Genomic DNA, 18,047 nt, shown 5'->3' with positions numbered 1-18,047 from the left:
GCTTACTGCCCTCCTATGGTTTTTAGTGGTAATAAAATATAAAAAGTGTTTGCTGGGAGGATGGAGATGCTGATCAGAATACCCGAATGTTGCATCAAAACATTATCGTGTTATATTATTATCCTTGAATGAAGTGGTGCAGTGGTCTCGTAATGATGCGAGTGGATTTTTAAAAATTGTTTTTAAAGTTCAGGAGAGATCAGTTGTTTTGGGGTGTCGAAGATTATTAAAATGTGCACAATCACTCATAAAAAAATTCACGAAGTCTTAGCAAAACGAAACATGCAGTGTTGCAAACTGGTATATGTTTTTGGTATGTGAGGACTGTAAAGTGGTAGAAGACCTGGTTGCAGATGACAGGATTTTACAGTAATTGAACGACTACATTAATAACAAAGACCTAAAAAAAGGTCCTTTTAAATACATTTAGATTTGATCAACTGAACTTGTATGTTCATGAGTTAAATCATAGACACAATGTATTAAGTTTTTACATAGATATTGTGATTGTGGAAAAAAATACACAAAATGTCAATACCTGCGAACCTTATGTAATATTTGCTGGATATAAATCAAGGGGTGGTCTTACATGTGCAAGTATGCTTGATGCAAAACTTTTTTTAGTGTAGGCAACATTTATATTTTCAGTTGAGCAATCAGCATCATCATTATCACTAATTAATGTGGTGAATCTTTGTTTTGTCATTACTTGAAAAACCAATAGACATTTGATAAACAGATGCAAAAAAAATTGTTTAGTCAACAAATGTTTGAATTCTTGGTTTTATTGAAGCCAGGGGTCTGACAGACATTTTCCTTATCTTTGTCGGCGTAAGAAGCTATAATCCACACGGCAGCTGTGAGGCTACACAATTGTGTTTAAGTCATACAATCAAACCTCTTAATTAGTTCAGGACGCACAAAAGAAAAGCAGCCAGCCATGTGTTTACAATATCATGATATCCTGAATACAAAAAGTACTGGAAGCAGAAGCTCATAGTCTCATATCGATGCGGTCCGTCGATAGTGGTCGAAGGCAATTCAGTTAGGATGCGAGGAGGCAGTTGCTTTCAACTGACGTCGGAGTACAAAAGTTACAACATCTGTTCATAATTCAATCTAGGAGGCAACATCCAATCTTCACAATGAGTAAGTGCAACTTTGAGACCGAGCAACATGAGAGCACTTCATTCCACTCAGCTAAATGCCAAAATCAACAGGTGTGGTGATGTTTCGTTTAGTTAAAATCAGCGTGGTTAATTACGTGAGGTTGACGTTTTCAAAATTCTTTGCAACAGAAAAGTGTCCATCAGCAAAACCATAATTAAAAACAGAAAGCAAGACATGCCTGTGTAGGATGTAACAAACAAACCAGGGGATGTTTCATGAAAGAAAAAAAAAAAGACAACCCTGAAAATGAATAGACATTTGGTTTATCTATTTAAAGATGTCACCCCCCGCCTCCCAAACAGGAATAACATCGCAAAAGTGTATTGACAAATGTTTTCTAAAGGATTGGTATTAAACTTACAGTATCGCCAGGGTAAGTTCCATTGTTAACGTCAAGGGGCTAGTAAACAATGCAGTTTTACTGTGCAGGTGTAACTTCTATGTTCATTGCGAAATGATCTAAGAAGGTAAGGCAAAAAGAAAGAAAAATATGCATTCTGTATCTTAACTGTAGCAACAGGGAATTGATACAAGTGTCCATAGAAAAAGTGCTTGATTAAACATGAGGTGGTGCTGCTGCTCCTGGCTGCTCTTAAATTGTGCTTTATCCACTTCAGCAACAGACCCTCAGGTGCATATTACACCCAGTCACCAAAAAAAAGAAAAGAAAAAAGGTTAAAGAGGAAAATTAAAAACAATAAGAGCTTCATTTTGATCAAAAGTAAACCATAGCGGTTGTGTACAGTTGCATCATTTTGACATCAAATCATGCATACAGTTGTGGTTAATCCCTTACAGAGCAAAGGTTTATTTTTCTTTCCAAAATGAAGTTAAACCTCATTGCATTGTATTTCTATACCAGTTTAGAAAATTTGACATGGTGTACCCCAACACGATGATGGCATTTTGTTTTTGACTTCTGATATCGCAGATATAGTTGACTAGAGTAAGGCATTTTATGGGGTGTAAATCACAACAGAGTTCACAGGCAGGGATGAAATGTGGAATGCAAGGACTCCATGCAAGAGTAGGACACAAACAAAAATGGCCACTGGTTAATCTTATGGATGAGTACCAACTATAAAAGCAGAAAAAAAAAAATAGATGTAATATGTATCTTTGGTTCCTTGTTACAATTCACTCCAGTTTTTCTTTTCTCGCCATTGTTATTTGAATAACCAACAGCTGCTCTCTTCACGCGTCCCCTTAATCTGTGAAGCGACTGGTATACATTATCCATAGGATTAAGTAGGGCCTTGCATACAGTCTCAAGATGAGGGTGTACACTTCAAAGTTTGATTAGATTATGGCACCATGAAACCATGAATATTATTACAGGTTATTTGATATGGTACAGTATCATGGTTTAACTTTAAAAATTGAAAAGAAATGACATAAGACAGTTAAGCAACCCCATAAGGACGCAAATTAATTAGGAGCATGTCCCGCGAAGGCAGGGCGCAAAGTGTGACAAACTGTAAAAAGCTGTACATCGAAGGCAAAGGTTGTCATTTTTAAAAAGGGCACAGAGAGAGGCGGAACAAAAAGATCTGTCGGGGACGAACGGTTTCCTACAGGGATGCGTTTCTACAGCCACTTGGAAACAGGGAATGTTTTTGACTGACGTGTGAAGTACAGTGTGAATAAAACACATGAAGAGTGAAAGAGGACATTGCTTCTCACAACACTGATCAATCCAATATTTAAGTTTGTTCAAACCACAGCAAATCATTATCTCCGCCAAGTTGTTTATGTTTTGGCCCAGTGTCATTTTTTTTTTTTTTTTTAAAGAAATTTGCAAAAACGACTGAATGGATTTCCACAAATCTTGGTGGAAGGAGGGGATATGGGCCAACAATGCATAATCAAATTTTGGGGGTGCGGATTCAGGATGTCTTTTTTTCTCCCAATTTCTTTAGCATGCCATTTTTTTAGGACATTTTCGCTGATTTGACACTGGATAAGGCATGGCTATTGATGAAAAAAATGAAAATAAATCAGGCATATTGGGGATTACTAATATCGACGAGTGTGTGCAATGTGGTGCTGTTGGGCTTTGGCGGAGGTATGTGCGCTCTACTGAGTGCCATTCTGGTTGTATGCGTTTTAGCTGCAAAGCAAGTGGTTTCAACCACAACAAGTGTTGGACCCAAAAGTTCCACTGTGTGGTTTCTTTTTGATATCAGCAGCCATTACAGTTTGGATGAAGGCATTCAAATCTATTGCTCTACTAAACACTAGAACACAGAAGTTTTGTCATGTTTTTTTTTTTTTTTTTTTTTAAATAGCAGTGACCACAGGCTTGTTGTACATTAGCAAAAATTTTGAATGAAATAAATTATTTGGATGACAAGAAATGGACAAAACCCCTTTTCATCGATTGTGCTAGTGGCTTTCCTCTCATGTAGACAAGCACCTCTACTACGACACGAACAGCTAATGGTGCGAGGCACTTAGGAGTTAAAGTAGGAAAGATGCTGCCCAACCCCCTCCCCAAATATACATAACTGCAGATAAAGAAGAGATTCTGTTGAATCCTCCAAGTCTGTCAAATCCCAACCAGTCTCATTTAGTCTAAGGAGCCATTTTTCAGAATTTGGACAGAATTGCATTTTATACAAAATCAAAATTAACCTGAATAGATTTCTTGTTGTTGTCGTCATTATTATTTACAGAATCCTTCAAGATGACTCGGGCAAATGATATGATATGCTGTCAGCTATATGGAACCTGTCATATTAGTGTCATGACGTCAGTGGCATTTTAACGTGTAATGAGATGCAGATCAATGATTCCTTAAACCATAAATGGTGCACAAAATAAAATAGGCAGAACTTTGTATAAATACATCAGAATCATATCTAACAGTTTTCTCTTTTTTTTCTCCATACTACATATGTTTGCAAGTATTTTTATTACCGTTTTCAGTGAATATATTTGTAGTTTAAATACCTTTCCAATCGCAACCAAATTCCTTCCGTTAGACAGGCTGAACCAGAGGCCACAGGATCAGTATGTTTCCACTCTTTAAACCCACGAGGAGAGTGTGTTCTACCCCGAACCGGGGAGCCTGCAGCCCAGCACATCAGGCGGGCAGCCAGGGAGTGTGCACACATTTCCATAAACTGACATCCCTCACAAAATAACATTTACACTGGAAGAGCGGACAGAAATAAAGCCAAGCCTTCAGCACTTATCTCATTACACTGCCATCTCTGTTATCTCTCTCATCCAATCTCTCCGGAACACCAAAATATCTCATAGCATCTCAAACTCATTTCGGTGAAACCACTGTGCGCTGACTGATATAGACATTGGGAATTTGGTCTTTTTTTTTTATGCTCACATGTACATGTATTTTTCCAGGGCATTAAAACGCAGTGGACGATGCAGTCGTCTTTTTTTTGTTGCCTTCACGCTTCGTTCTCTGTCGGCGGTGGTATGTTGTTAGCTGGAACCATGGAGTCCTGTTTGCGAGTCATCCTGTCCAACTCTGCCTGGACATCAGTCAAACCCGGCTTCTGCCCTTGGGAAAAACGGGAGACAAAGCCCAAAAGTAATCTCCTGTAGCTTCTGTGCGTGTTCATAAATAAGAGTTTTTTTACGGCCAGCAAGCAGATAGATGGGGGTTGGATGGCGATGCGGTCCCATGCTGGAGTGTGGTGGCTCACTGCCACAGTTAACACACATGCAAAACTAATCATCTGACAAAGGGATCATGTAACTCATGCATTATCCTTTCAGCTGGGTCACACAGAGATGTTAACACTGCTCAGCACTGGAGCAAAAAGTACATGTCGGTGGTCTCAGACTGAGAGATTATTTATGTAATGTTTCCCTCGACATTTCACTGGTACATTCAGCTATTTCACATACAGTATTTGACTTTGTTATATTTACCCAATATAACAGAGTAAAAAAAAAAAAGTGCTGGAGCTGAAAAAAAAGAAGAAAAAAAAAGACATGCAAAACTGCGGCGGTTACTGATAATTAAATAAATTAGTTGAGCAAGGAAGCTGTGGGATTGATGTAGAGTGAGTGACATTAGTTCCATGAGGGCAAGTATGGTTTGAGGTTTGGTGCATACAGGCCTGTCACAAGTTTCCTCGGAGGACAGAGGTTCAGTCAAAGAGAACAACTTTTCTTTTTCGCCTGTTTTAACCCTCTTTTTCAGGCTGCGGAGATAAAACTCCAGACAGAAAAAATAGTTTCTAACTAACTGTCCATGGTCTGAGATGGATCTAAATGCACAGGATGTTATAGTTTGGATTAAAGGATAACTGCTAACCTGTTAGGAAAGAAAATGTGAAAATCAAGGATTAAGGTTTTTGCAAAGATTAGCAGTGAGTGCACTGGAATCAAAGGTTTTACCTGTTTTCTTGGCAGACCCTTGCACTCCAGCTCCCACTGTTCCACTTCCTGGGCTCCCTGGGGAACCAGTCTTTTTACTCAACAGACTGTTGAAGAAGTTAGCCAGCACTCCCTCATTGGCAGCCCCCGCTGCAAGAGAAACGTTGGTATGAATTTAAACACCTCTTTTTGTGCAAAAGATTAAAAAAGTTTTCGTTCTGTAAGTTGCATATATTACTTTTTAATGAACGAACTCTGGTTCGACAATGGAGACTGGAATTACTAGTGCTGCATCAAGACGGGGGGGGGGGTCTACTACAGGTGGTCCACATGTGATTATTGAAAGTGTTGTGCAGGAATTCCTTAACATCACAGTAAATTGCCCGCAGTGTTCTAATCTGTCCAAATCCTGTCAAGCCTAATAACAACTAAAAAAAACATCAGTCAATTATGGAAAATATTTGGTTAACACGTCCCCTGACTGGTACATGCAACATCCTAAAATCACAAGTTTGTCTCGTATGGTTTTCCAACCTTTAGAGGCATATGACACCCTCAATCTTAAAGTCCTTGATTTGGATAAGGAAATATTCCACATAACCTTTTTTAATCAGGAAACAAATGTGTTAATAGTTATATAATATTTCTGCTCAGGGGTGGCCAGCTTGGGAGGTGTACCAGAATCTTTTGTTTTTTCTTTTTTAAGTTTTTACCGATGGGGGTAGTGTTGTATTACTCTGGGGGGAAAAAACCAAGACGGAAACGACTGTGATCAAAGCAGTTTTTTTGCAGGGGTCCAAACATTTCTTTCAATAACTGTTTGATGAGCGAGTGTCTTGGTATCAGTTGGACGGACTGAGTCAGGCCCTTGGACAAACTGGGAAGCACTGTATCATAAAGTATGATTCCTAGTAACTACATGTGAAAATAGATGAGCACTCATAGAGCTCCTACCTTTCATGTTGGGGTCAGGCTTTTTAACGGCAGCCATTGGTGAGCCGCTAGTCACGGTGGGTTGGCCAGATCGACCCGCAGGCCTGGGAGATGCTGACGCTGGCCGTCCTGGAGACTCCTGTAACACCGAAACCAGAGCAAAACTTTGACCACAAACAAAGGGCTCATTTAAAGGGTATCCAGAAGGAAAATGATACTAGTTCATAGAAAAAGGAATACATCTCATAACTCCACATTTGAGGTATGTTGATACACTTACTGTTGCTCCTCTTGTTGGCGTGGCTGGCTGCTTGGCTAACAAAGACTGGAGAGAGAAAAAGATATAAAGTAATTTGTTTAGCTCAGACCAAAAGTTTTCTGCGCACAGTCAAATGGAAAAATGGACAGTTGATGATCAGTTTTTTAATTTTCTGGAAATCCAGTTTTAGTCATACAGGAAGTTTTTTTATTAACGTCATCTTATTTAAAATCCACATGTAAGAAAGACGGGAACTATGAATGTCTGTACAACTACAGTACAAACTTTAATTTAGATAAGGTAGATAAAGGGGAAGTTGGTACATTTAAACATGGGAAGCTGAAAACTAGGTTTTGGTTTTTTTAACTTCCTGGTTTATTTGTCCACAAAATAGGAAGTGAAGGCAGCATCACTGGTCATGTGGAAGTTCCAGCTGTTAACCAGGACTTTTTTGACATTTTTTTCACAGCGAAAATACCAATTCAGGTTCACGATCTAACTGGCTGTTTACCAAATTTTTGCAGAAGGGTTGTAGCATTGTGACACATCTTACAAGTACCATATCCCTGCACCAGGAGAACACATTTTATTTTATTTCGAAAGCATGCCTTGAAATGAACACAGAAACATATCTGTCGTCCCATTACCTAGAGAAAGAAATCATGAAATATGCAGCAAAAACAGACACGTACCTGTTGCTTCATCAGGAAAACCTGCTCATCCTCTGCATTTATCTCTTTGTCATGAACCAACTACAAAGAGGAGCAAAGCAGAAAGAAGAAGAAAAAAAAGAGAGAATGTACGATGTCTATGGCAACAAGGTCTTTGAGTTTGGGTTTAAATGTCAATATATTTCGTATTTGTAGTATTTGCATTGTCATACCTTTCGTACTGGAGGCTTTGTGATAAAATCTTCGAATGGATCATCGGGTCTCACTGTTGTGAAGTTTTCATGCAAAATCCCAATTTTCTTCTCGTTATCCCATCCAGATGGACTGAAATAAGGAAGAAACAGTTCAATAACAGCGAGAACACACACATACCTTCTTTTGAAGATAATTTTGTATTATCGAAAAAATCGGTTTCTTGGATGTCACTGTTAACAATAACTGAAATAAAAATTACAAGTATTACCTCATATGCTCCAATTATGACAGTGATATTTGATGAAAAGCCAAAAAGAACACGATAAACGTGAGCATCTCAAGCTTCACTTACATGAAAACTGCATCCTTCTCCACCACTAAGGCAGGTGTGGTGAACTGGAAGTCATAAACCTTATGTACTATATATTTGTAAAGCAGATCCATATTCTTCTCTTCTTTGACTGAAGTATAGATCAGGCCAGCTCCATCTGTGAGGTTCAATTAAGGCAGCAACGTAGACTGGTTGAGTGATGATGATGATAAGAGTATATCTTTTAAAAAGGGATGCATGGCCCATTTATGTTTAAATGTTACACATTTATTGGCTATTTTGTCAGAATTAATAACAAATTGAAAGGATACATTGTAAGCAAAATCGCCTGATGTTGGACTGGATGAAATCAAAGTGCTCCTCTCTGTAGTCCTGCTCCTTCTCTAGTACGCTGACTGCGTCACACTGAAGAAGAAAACATTTAGAGACAGAAAGAGATTAATATTTATAATGACAGACAATAAAATGTCAGCATTCAAAAGTGAACAATGTGACACTGTTCTCTGCATCTTAAGACCATTCTACAATAATCCTGTTTTCTGCTGTATCTTGTCGGAACAAGAAACACTTTGACGTTTCGACCCATGAGTAGTGAGTACTGTTACTTTTTATTTGGTGTCATATACAAACTGTAATGACTGAATTCAAAATATACAGTCTAGAAGTGCATTTGCCTCATGATCCAGCAGAGGGCGATCACCATAAGGGCACTGCATGCCCTAATGACCTATCAGCAAAGTAAGCAAGCAATGTTATGCTTTTTTTGGCTTTGAAAATTGGGTACAAGTAGTAAAGGAAAGCCAACTGTCATGAAACCAAAGCATCTGAGAAGCGGTGTTTGGAAGAGCTTTGGGTTCTACACCGTAGATGCCAAAGTAACTAACAAAGTTAAGGCTATTTGTTCTCTAAATGCAAAGCAGCTGGCTCACTCATCAACAACAACAAATCTGCAGGCTCACCTGAGGTTTCCAGCCCAAGCGAGGCGGCACCACAGGTGAGCAGAGCAACGTCAAGTGTTCAACATCCTCTGACTGCCTACTATTGTGCAGTGCTATTTAATTCTTTTAACATCCTTTTTATTGAGAGCAAGGTACAGGTCTAAGTGACATACTTCTGTTTTTTAAAGCAGGTGGTTGTGGACTTTCAAATACACTCAAAAAAATTGCATACCATGTGAAATTTGTTAAAGCTGGATTTTTTGGAAAAAGGGAAACCCCTAGTGCACACTACTTATTACTGCAATATTACATGGGAACTCAGTACTCATGGGTCAGACCACACCCATCACCCAGCCTTCACTTTGATCTAAACTACACACCTAACCTGATTGTGCACAGAATCTTCCCACAGATAGAATTAAACGCCTGCCAACATAATCAAAACCACCTCTGTGGTTGTTAATCAGTACACATCAATGCGCTCACCTTCCAAAGCTCTTGTGTTGTAAAAGGTTGTTTTCTTTTCTTAACACATCATAAAACACCATTTTCATAAGAAGTCAGAAAACCCCAAAATGTTGACAGACCAATTGTTTAGCTGTGGTTTTTGCGAGGTGACGTATGGTTGGTACTGGTATGACCTGGCGCGAATTGGGAAGATGGGCAACTCTACAACACTGCGTCTCATCAGGACACTGGTGCTAAGACTGCCTCTACTTCTCTCTGGCGGATAATGGAGTGTGGTGTGGCAGAGACACCATATAATGAAGTAATCCCAGTCCCTCAGTTCCTAGTGCAGCGTCCATCATTAGTCATGGCAGAAGGGATGAGGTTAAAGACCGAAAACCTTTTTCCTTAATAAGTTTATATTGCTTAACCAGAGTTAAATATCAAATATTGCTCTTCAACAATCTGATGACAATAAAAGGCTTCTATTCTATTCTATTATAACACTGTTTTTCAGTTCTGGTCTTTGCTTCGAGGATTAACAAGCTCATATAATGGTCACTTTTTATTAAGAGGAAACTGCCTCATAATGCACAACATAAAGTAACATGTAACACAAATGTATCAGCAGGGCATGGACAGACCCTACCTAGGGTCGGAGTCCATATGGGCTCATCGTGGTGGCAATTCAAGACCCCATCAGAGGAACAGAGTATTGGTGATGGTCAATTTTCTAAACAAGACTTGTTTATCTCAGGGCAAGTATAAAGAGTTAAATACAAGCTGTGACTGCAGAAGTTAACTAGAATTACTGCCTTGCGGCTGTGCGCCTCTGACAACCAGTCATGTCCCAGAAAATGTGGTTACAATGTCCCCTTCTGTTCCTCAGCTATGATGTTAAATAATAGCCAGAAAATATTTTGTGCAGAACATTATGATGTCACACTGAAGCTGAACTTTGACCGTTTTGCTTGAAAATGTCAACATCTTTTTATCCTTATATTTAGCACATGAATTCTTGAGATTAGGTGTAAAAATGTGAGTTGTGAAGTCACGGTGACCTCGACTATTGACCTTTGACTAACAAATTCAAATGAGTTCATCTTCCGGTCCGAGAGGAAATTTGTGTAAGATGTTATGAAACACTCGAGGTGTTAGCGTTATATCGAAATCACAAAACAGAATTATGGGAAATTGTAATTGTAAAAATTTTAATATTTAATAAATGATACTAATGATTTAATCTTTTAATCTATTAATCCATTGCTTTATGACAACTACCACAATTACAAGAGTTGTGCTGCATCATTTTGTTTGTATTTAATCAAATTCTATTAGGCATCACCATTTTGGCACGTTTGGCGCAAATATGTAGTGTAATTCAGAAAAACTGTCCAACCTCAGACAAATTTACCTCTGAAAAGTTTTGATAGGTTTTTTAAAAACCTCTTACTTCAATACCAAAAAGTTTGTTTTCTGTAGATAGGACTTTTTGATTTGACACTTCAGGGTTTTGAAGCTGTGGGAATTATTTACCTTTGTGCAAACTATTAGCACTGGAATGCCCAGATTGTATGAGAGTGTGTTGTCCCCAAGCGGCAGCACAACGGCCTCATCTTCCCCTGCTGTTGGAGCCCGTCTCTGTGGGGAGGATGAGGTGGCGTCCTCTGGTTCTGTGTACTCTTGGAACGCCTTCACCACTGGTGGAAAAACAAAGTAGTAAAAAACAAAACAAAAAAAACAAATTCAGATGAGTGAATATAAAGTACAGCTCCAGATGAGCCCAATAAAAATAAAGATTGTTTCAGTTTCCAATGTCTTTTATCTGCCTGATCAAGAGTCTCACTTTCTCCTCATGGGAAAAAAGTAATAATAATAATGATAATAAACCCACAGACAAAGACTTTTTCCAATCGTTTCCCCTTAACCCATGCAGAATATTTAATAAAAGATTTATGTTTTTATGAGAAAATCCTTAATGTGTATATTGAAGATAGATCTCATGTACCAATGGGCATAAATAAGAACCTGAACCAATTGTGCGTATGCATACCCACTCCATGTAAATAAAAATTGCATCCATTTTCCCAGTTGGTTTGCACTTTTGAATGTTCTCTCCCTAGTCTTTACTCCAACATGCCTTCAATAGGGGTGTAGATAAGGTAACAAACAATTACATTCTCAGGATTCCCGCTGTTTCCTTAACAGACGTTGGGTGAAAGGCAGAAAAAGATAAATACATGGCATCCATCCTTCACTTTCCTGTTGTGCTGCCGCAGCTATCGAGCCATTTACAAAGCAGCGGATGGAGACGTGGTCGGGAGGGGGTTATATTATAGGCAGGAAGCTTTTGCCTACTTCCTCAGGAGCTTCGGGAATGCAGCTGGGGATAGCCCACAAAAGCCAGATAGACTTGCTGCTTCGAGCCAAGTCTTTTGCTTTCAGACGTGGGATTTAGTGTACAGGCCGAGATCTGGTGTTACAAGCAATCCAAAAGGGAGCCCTCCCCGGTTACAGGATTACACAAATCCAGTGCATATGCACAGACGTGTACATTTGAACACAGGCAGGAGTTGATTTGATGATTTTACACCATCCGAAAGGAATATTTGTTAACATCTCTGGCTGAAGTATATTATGAGGACATCGGAACCTAATTTGATAAAACATTTTTTTTTATCATTGTGTCCTGTCTCCGCTGGGTGGTGAGAAACTTAAAAGTGAAAAGTGAAAGAGACAGAGACAGACAGACTTTGCCCCATAAGACCTAGTTATATGTTCCACAAACAAAGGTGAGGTCAAAATGCATTGGTACACATAATAACCAAGGATGGGTCGGCCTTGTATAATTAAATATCCTTGACTTCAAGTGCTCAAACTGTACATAAAAAAGTATGTTCTTTAAATTCCAAAAGAATAGATTTGTATTAATCTGTGAGATTCTTACTATGCATGAATATCAATTTCTACAAAGACGCCAGTAAAACCAAAAGTTCACGTTTACCTACAAATAAGTGTTTCTGCTTTGCTTTTCTGACCAAAGAAATTTTAAATTAGCAAATTTGGTCTCACTGGCTTTTGTTAAAACATGTTAACAGCTGTCACATTACTTGCTTCCTCTTATTTAGGTGAAACAGACCTTGAATCAAAACAAAATACCAGAGATGTTTGCCTACACACTGTTCCTAAATCCCGCAGGCAGCTAAAAATCCCTCAAAGTCTTTTCACGGAAGACACAGATTAAAATATTCCTTCTTTCAACATGTGGTGCTGACAGCAGTAAACTCAATCTGTAATTTGACTTGCGACAACTCAGCAGCCAGCCTACTTCAGTTACAGCGTAGCAGGAGTCAGAGCGTCCGGCCCACTGACTGAATTCCGCCTCACTCAGTTTACGTCCCTTCCTCTCCCTGACGCTGCGGTCGGAGGGGAGGGAACCATGATGCAAGATGACTGCAAGACTGCCTGGACAAAAGTCTCTGGCACACACTTCCACATTGTCTGTCAGCCTGCCGCTCTCACTCACACACTCCAATCCACAAATATATAGTCTGACTAGGTCTCACCAATGTGCTACTGACATCACATGATCAGCACAGATATGCTGGAAGATGCTTTATCAGGATGACATGTCTCGGCTAAACTGGAAGTCTGACAGTGTCAGCGGTGGGGTCTGAAGTTAAGCCTCGCAAATTCACCAAAATGTGAAGACAGGAAAACAGAAAAACCTTTTACAGTACAGATAAACACTACAATTGTAATTTACTTGTAATAATGAATGCTCAAATTAACATCGAATTAAACACACTACTACGTGAACTCCAGGCAACATTTCCTTTCTACTGTTTTGTTTAAATTAATTTGAACTAATAAACAGAAACTTCAACCGAAATAAGTCAGTAAAGCAAAGTGTAAATGTGAACCCATGATAAGTCATTAAGTGCTGTACTTTAGTTGTCACTTGGTGACCAGCTTCCCTTTTCTTTTTAACAGTTGCCAGCACACAAGATTACTTGTTACCACTTGTCATTGTATCAGCATGCCACATTAAAAACACTTCAAGACCTGTCCTGTCATATTCATCTGCACTGATGCAAACAATTTAAAACTTTACGATAATCATTTCAGACTTGTGAGAGCAACAGCAGCAAGCAAACTTTAAAACGCAGACAAGGACTTTGTGTAAAAAACCCTGTGGGCTGACCTTACTTGTCTGAAGAGCAACGATCTTTCCAAACATAAAAGAACTGTTCATGAGTGAGAGATAACCAATTCTAAAATTAACAGGAGAACAACATCTGAGTGCATCACACGCATTGATTTGCAGATCTTGCCTCCAGGCAGAACACACAGCTGAGGATCATGGGCCTATCTGATGATGACCAAGAAACATCAATGACGATGTGTAATGTTTTACAGCGCTTTGCTTTAGCTAAGCAGTGATCAGTCTCTCCCTTTTCCCCCAGTCAGCAGGGATATGGTCTTTTATTATGTAATTAACAAACGAAACTAATGAAAAACTAAAGTAATGGGAAAGCTGTATATTTTGCAAAAAACAAAACATATTACATCTATTTAATTGTCATCTGACTACATGAGTCGGGTGATTATCTTAAAAAATAAGGCTTTTGTAATGTAGCTCAAGATAATAACCCTGAGACCGAGGGCGGCGTGGGAAGATTTTAGTTTTAAAAAAACAACAAAAACAACAACCAGATCTGAACCGAACTGAGGATTTGGAGAATCGTTACACCCCTACTGATATTTCTTCCACCCTAGACAACCTCCTACACTCTCCTCAAATATAAAATACAACAAAATTAATGGTTGGCTCTATTTCCATATATGTCGAGACATGAAGTGATACCATCATTACTGAATCACCACATGATATCAAGCTTAACCAACAATCTGCTGTAACTTAACAAAATGATCCAATTCAATTCAGCAATCAGTCTTATTTCCATGTGAATTGTTTATTCACCAAATGTTTGACGAGGAAACGGGCCAGAAACTATACACATTGTCAACAGGGGAAAGTGGGTCTTCTATTTGATGTGCAACAAAATCAGAAATTTTAGTCATAAACCAGTGACCAAATTATCCTACTAGGTCTAAATCAAAAAGCTAAAAGCGAAATGTTCAAAATAAAAGCCCTGCGCAGATCATCAGTGCACACATTGTTGAGGGGGAACTAAATTGGATGTTTTATTTCGATTCCATCCGCACTGCGAGACGCATGAGAAGATAGTCAATAGACGGGTAGACACCGTCAACTGTTACTTACTTTTCTGCTCCATTTCTCTCATGTTCTCAGGAGGGATCCTGAGCTTGTCTACATGGTCACGTAGCAAACTGGCCCACTTCTGCAGTGACTCCATAATGGTCCAGGGCCGCGACATGTCCGCGACGAACACAGCCAGACAGTCAGGTAGTGACTGCGCTGAAACGGCGAACTTGAGCAGGCTTTTGTGGTAAACATCCCCATCCAGGATCCACACATTGCAGCGAGTAAGGTCTGCGGAGGGCAAAAAAGCAAAAAAAAATACTTGTCACATACAACAAGCAAAACACAATAATCGCTTTTCAACTGCTTGTTTGTGAAAACTCACCATCGCGGTCCTCATCGTGGACACTTAAGTACAGATACTCCAGTCCCCTCCCTTTCTTGTTGTGATCGGCTCCTTGAAGTTTGGCCATGAGCGACGTTTTTCCTGATCCATCCTCGCCTGCAAGATAGTTTTTATTCATCGGCGTTGTCAGATTTTTGAAGGGGGGCATCTCAGAAGACCTGTTTTAAGTTTTATACATGTCTCTGTTCCAAAAATAGGGAACCTTGGGAAGCTTCAAGTGCGGACGGTTTAAAAAGTCTTAAAGGTTTTATGAAATGCGTGTTATTTCTCAGTTTGCAGGGCCTCCGCCTGCCTTGGGGTTGACTTATACAGGCCCACTGCACAGACTTTCCCGCGTGTGTCTTATGTCATACATACCAAACACCACGATATTTTTCCCCCATGGCAACTTTGAACTCGATCGTGTTGAAACTTCGCTCAGTATCGAGGACCTACGACAGGGAAGGAAAGAAAGACAGACACAACGGGCCACATCATGAGTAACTCGGGCGGACACAGGTGAGCTCAGATTCACACACTAGAGGCACGTTGACAGCTGCACAGCTCAGGACAGTGACTGATCACATAGATTCACTCTGTTACTTGTGATCTGAGAGAAGATTGCTCCACTGTCATGCTGCACCAGTGATCCGTCCACGACAGCGCGGAACAACCGGAAGTGATACGTCATCTCCACTGACCGGTGCGGTGGGAACACAACAAGTAGCTCAGGGTGTGAATGCGCGACACCTGAACAAGTTGGAGCCTCAGAACAGCGCGACTCGTTGCGATAAAGCGCGACCCTGCGGACAGTCAGATTCCATGTTAGCTTGTTAACATCTCCGTCGATGTCCCTGTTAGCTGGCGGAGCTGACTTGTGTTGACATTGTCACAGACCGCGATACAACTATGACCGGTTCTCTCCAACGTCCACACTCGACACTCACTGTTTTAACAAAACACGCGATTGGACTAATTGAACTACACAACAGAGCTAATATGCAGCTAACCAGCAGTTAGCCGGTTAGCTGACGTTCGCTAGCACAAGTAACCTTAGCACACTGGCCGCCAGTTAGCGCTAACGACGCCGCTAGCCGGGCCGGTGTTTGACTCGGCGCCGACCGGCGGTGACGAAGCAGAACCGCGGCGTGTTCTCGCGAAACACGTCGACGAGCACGACGTCGTTCAGAGAGAAGAGTGTCACTTGCCAAAGGCTTTGTCCTTCCTCGTCGTCGTTGTTGTTCTCGCCTGGCCCGGCTGCACCCGGGACTTGTTTCTCCAGAACGGGAGCCATCTTCTTCTCTCTACGACCACAAAGGCGAGGCCCTGCTGCTGCTGCTGCTGCTCCGCCGCCACTAAGCACCGCCCCTCACTCAAGTATCCAAGGGGTAGGCTGCATCCGTCCACCGCGACGCCGCGCCGGAGCCGGAGTGAACCACTGCACATTCGACTAGAAATTATGGTTGTTGTTGTTTATTGCTTCTAAGTTTAATACAATAAATAAAGAAATTGAGGGGTTTTTGTACTAGCCCATATTCTAAGAGCTACATTTATATTAAAAAAAGGAGTATTTAATAGGGGTCGTCTGTGTTTAACGTCTTCGTCAAAGAATCAAGCCACCCTTCTGGACACGTGCCAATAAATGATGTCATTTTTTCTTTAACAGCTGATGGAGAATAGAAATTGACTAGAAATTGTTGTTGTTATTATTTACTGCTTCGATGGTTAATACAATTAAATGAATATTGAGGGGTTTTGTACAAACCCATATTCTTAGAGCTACATTTATATTTAAAAAAGGAGTATTTGATAGGGGTATAGAATAGAATAGACAACTTTATTCATCCCGCTCGGGGAAATTCAATTGTCACAGTAGCACAGTATCACACAGGGTAGCAAAAATACAGGAACAAACTGTTCACAAGACTGTGGTTCAAGTCTGGGTTTAACATGATCGTCAAAGAATCAAGCAACCCTTCTGGACACATGCCAATAAATGATGTAATTTTCCCTTAACAGCTGATGGAGAGAATAGAGAATATCTTTCTGTCAGATAAGATTCTGTGTGGATTCAAAAACTTCAGCTCAACATGAGTCCATACAAGTCTGGTCAGCTTAAGCCAATTCATGCAGGTGCAGACATATAAGCTTTCTGAAAGCACATTTGTAATTCACTTCTTTAGTCTTCACCACCAAGAAAGGAAGTAAAGTGTGTGTGTGTGTGTGTGTGTGTGTGTGTGTGTGTGTGTCTGTGTGTGTGTCACGGTTGCCCAGCAGTCTAATAAACACATACCTTAAAGGTATCCATAGATACAGTGGAACACACACGTCACTGACTGAAAAACTACCTTCTGTCCAAGGATATCTGAAAAGGACATTTTGGGGAGAGGAATAGATAGAGAAGTATCATAGGCATTTTACACAAATTGTATCCTGGTCAATAAACAACTTTTTCCACTTTTTCTTTTAAATTGTCAACATTCAGCATCTCAAAAAGATGGTGTTGTTTTGTGATGATTCTTAAAAAAATAACAAACACGGTCATAACATGACAACACAAAAAAGAAGCAAAGTTTTACGTTTCACAAAAAATATTTTTTGCTCCTTCATCAAAATCAGTCTAACCAGCCCAACATAACACTTATGTTATGGGGGCACTTTTACTATTCCTTTTATTATTTAGGAGAATATTTTTATATAACAAGCCATGGAAGTAGGTTACAAAACAATGTGTTGTACGGTGGGATGAAACAAACATATATTCCAAATTTAACAATGTTAAAACATGGATACTGAAGTGAAAATTCATGCATATGAGACATTATCTAACTGGCCAGTGATTCAAAGTACAATGATGAGCTTATCTTTAGAAGTGAGGAATAGTTTTAACATTAATGAAATTTGTGATCATATCCACAATTTATTTGAAATCATTGGGATGTAATAAACCGGAACTGATTATATTAAAGTGAATATTAAATCAAATGAATATAACTTATATTATTTCTGCATGGGTAGAAATCACTGTCACTGATGTTGTAAGAAAAAAAAGTGTCCAGTAGATGGTGCTGTTCCTGTCTGAGAACTACTAGTTAAAACTTTAACTGGATGAAATCTGTCCTCACCCATTTCAACTCAACT

At 39.7% G+C, this 18,047-nt stretch overlaps 1 protein-coding gene across 3 annotated transcripts; it reads right to left on the bottom strand.

Annotated features, from left to right (window-relative positions):
- Nucleotides 1-765: 765 nt before the first annotated feature.
- Nucleotides 766-16,292, bottom strand: dync1li2 (dynein, cytoplasmic 1, light intermediate chain 2). Of its 3 annotated transcripts, none has more exons than XM_035628428.2 (13): nucleotides 16,115-16,291; nucleotides 15,285-15,358; nucleotides 14,907-15,023; nucleotides 14,582-14,812; nucleotides 10,831-10,994; nucleotides 8,221-8,314; nucleotides 7,931-8,066; nucleotides 7,596-7,707; nucleotides 7,405-7,464; nucleotides 6,734-6,778; nucleotides 6,475-6,592; nucleotides 5,542-5,670; nucleotides 766-4,691 (listed from the first exon to the last, which is right to left on the bottom strand). In XM_035628428.2, the coding sequence occupies exons 1-13, from the start codon at nucleotides 16,198-16,200 to the stop codon at nucleotides 4,675-4,677; spliced, it is 1,383 nt and encodes a 460-aa protein (XP_035484321.1). In that variant the 5' UTR covers nucleotides 16,201-16,291; the 3' UTR covers nucleotides 766-4,674. The 3 variants fall into 3 exon arrangements, with proteins under 3 accessions (XP_035484321.1, XP_035484320.1, XP_035484322.1); XM_035628427.2 differs by having other exon boundaries at nucleotides 766-4,696; nucleotides 16,115-16,290; XM_035628429.2 differs by having other exon boundaries at nucleotides 4,618-5,458; nucleotides 16,115-16,292.
- Between the last annotated feature and the right edge of the window lie 1,755 nt (nucleotides 16,293-18,047).

This window comes from Scophthalmus maximus, chromosome 4, assembly GCF_022379125.1.
Source record: "Scophthalmus maximus strain ysfricsl-2021 chromosome 4, ASM2237912v1, whole genome shotgun sequence".
Taxonomy (NCBI): domain Eukaryota; kingdom Metazoa; phylum Chordata; class Actinopteri; order Pleuronectiformes; family Scophthalmidae; genus Scophthalmus; species Scophthalmus maximus.
This window is presented reverse-complemented; position numbering and strand designations above follow the sequence as displayed.

Coding starts and splice junctions, on each gene's coding strand:
- dync1li2 (XM_035628427.2), bottom strand. CDS start 16,200: ATGGCTCCCGTTCTGGAGAAACAAGTCCCGGGTGCAGCCGGGCCAGGC. Junction 6,779..7,404: donor TTTTCCTGATGAAGCAACAG/GTACGTGTCTGT, acceptor TTCTCTCTCCAG/TCTTTGTTAGCCAAGCAGCC. Junction 4,697..5,541: donor AGGGTCTGCCAAGAAAACAG/GTAAAACCTTTG, acceptor GTTTTTCCCAAG/GGCAGAAGCCGGGTTTGACT.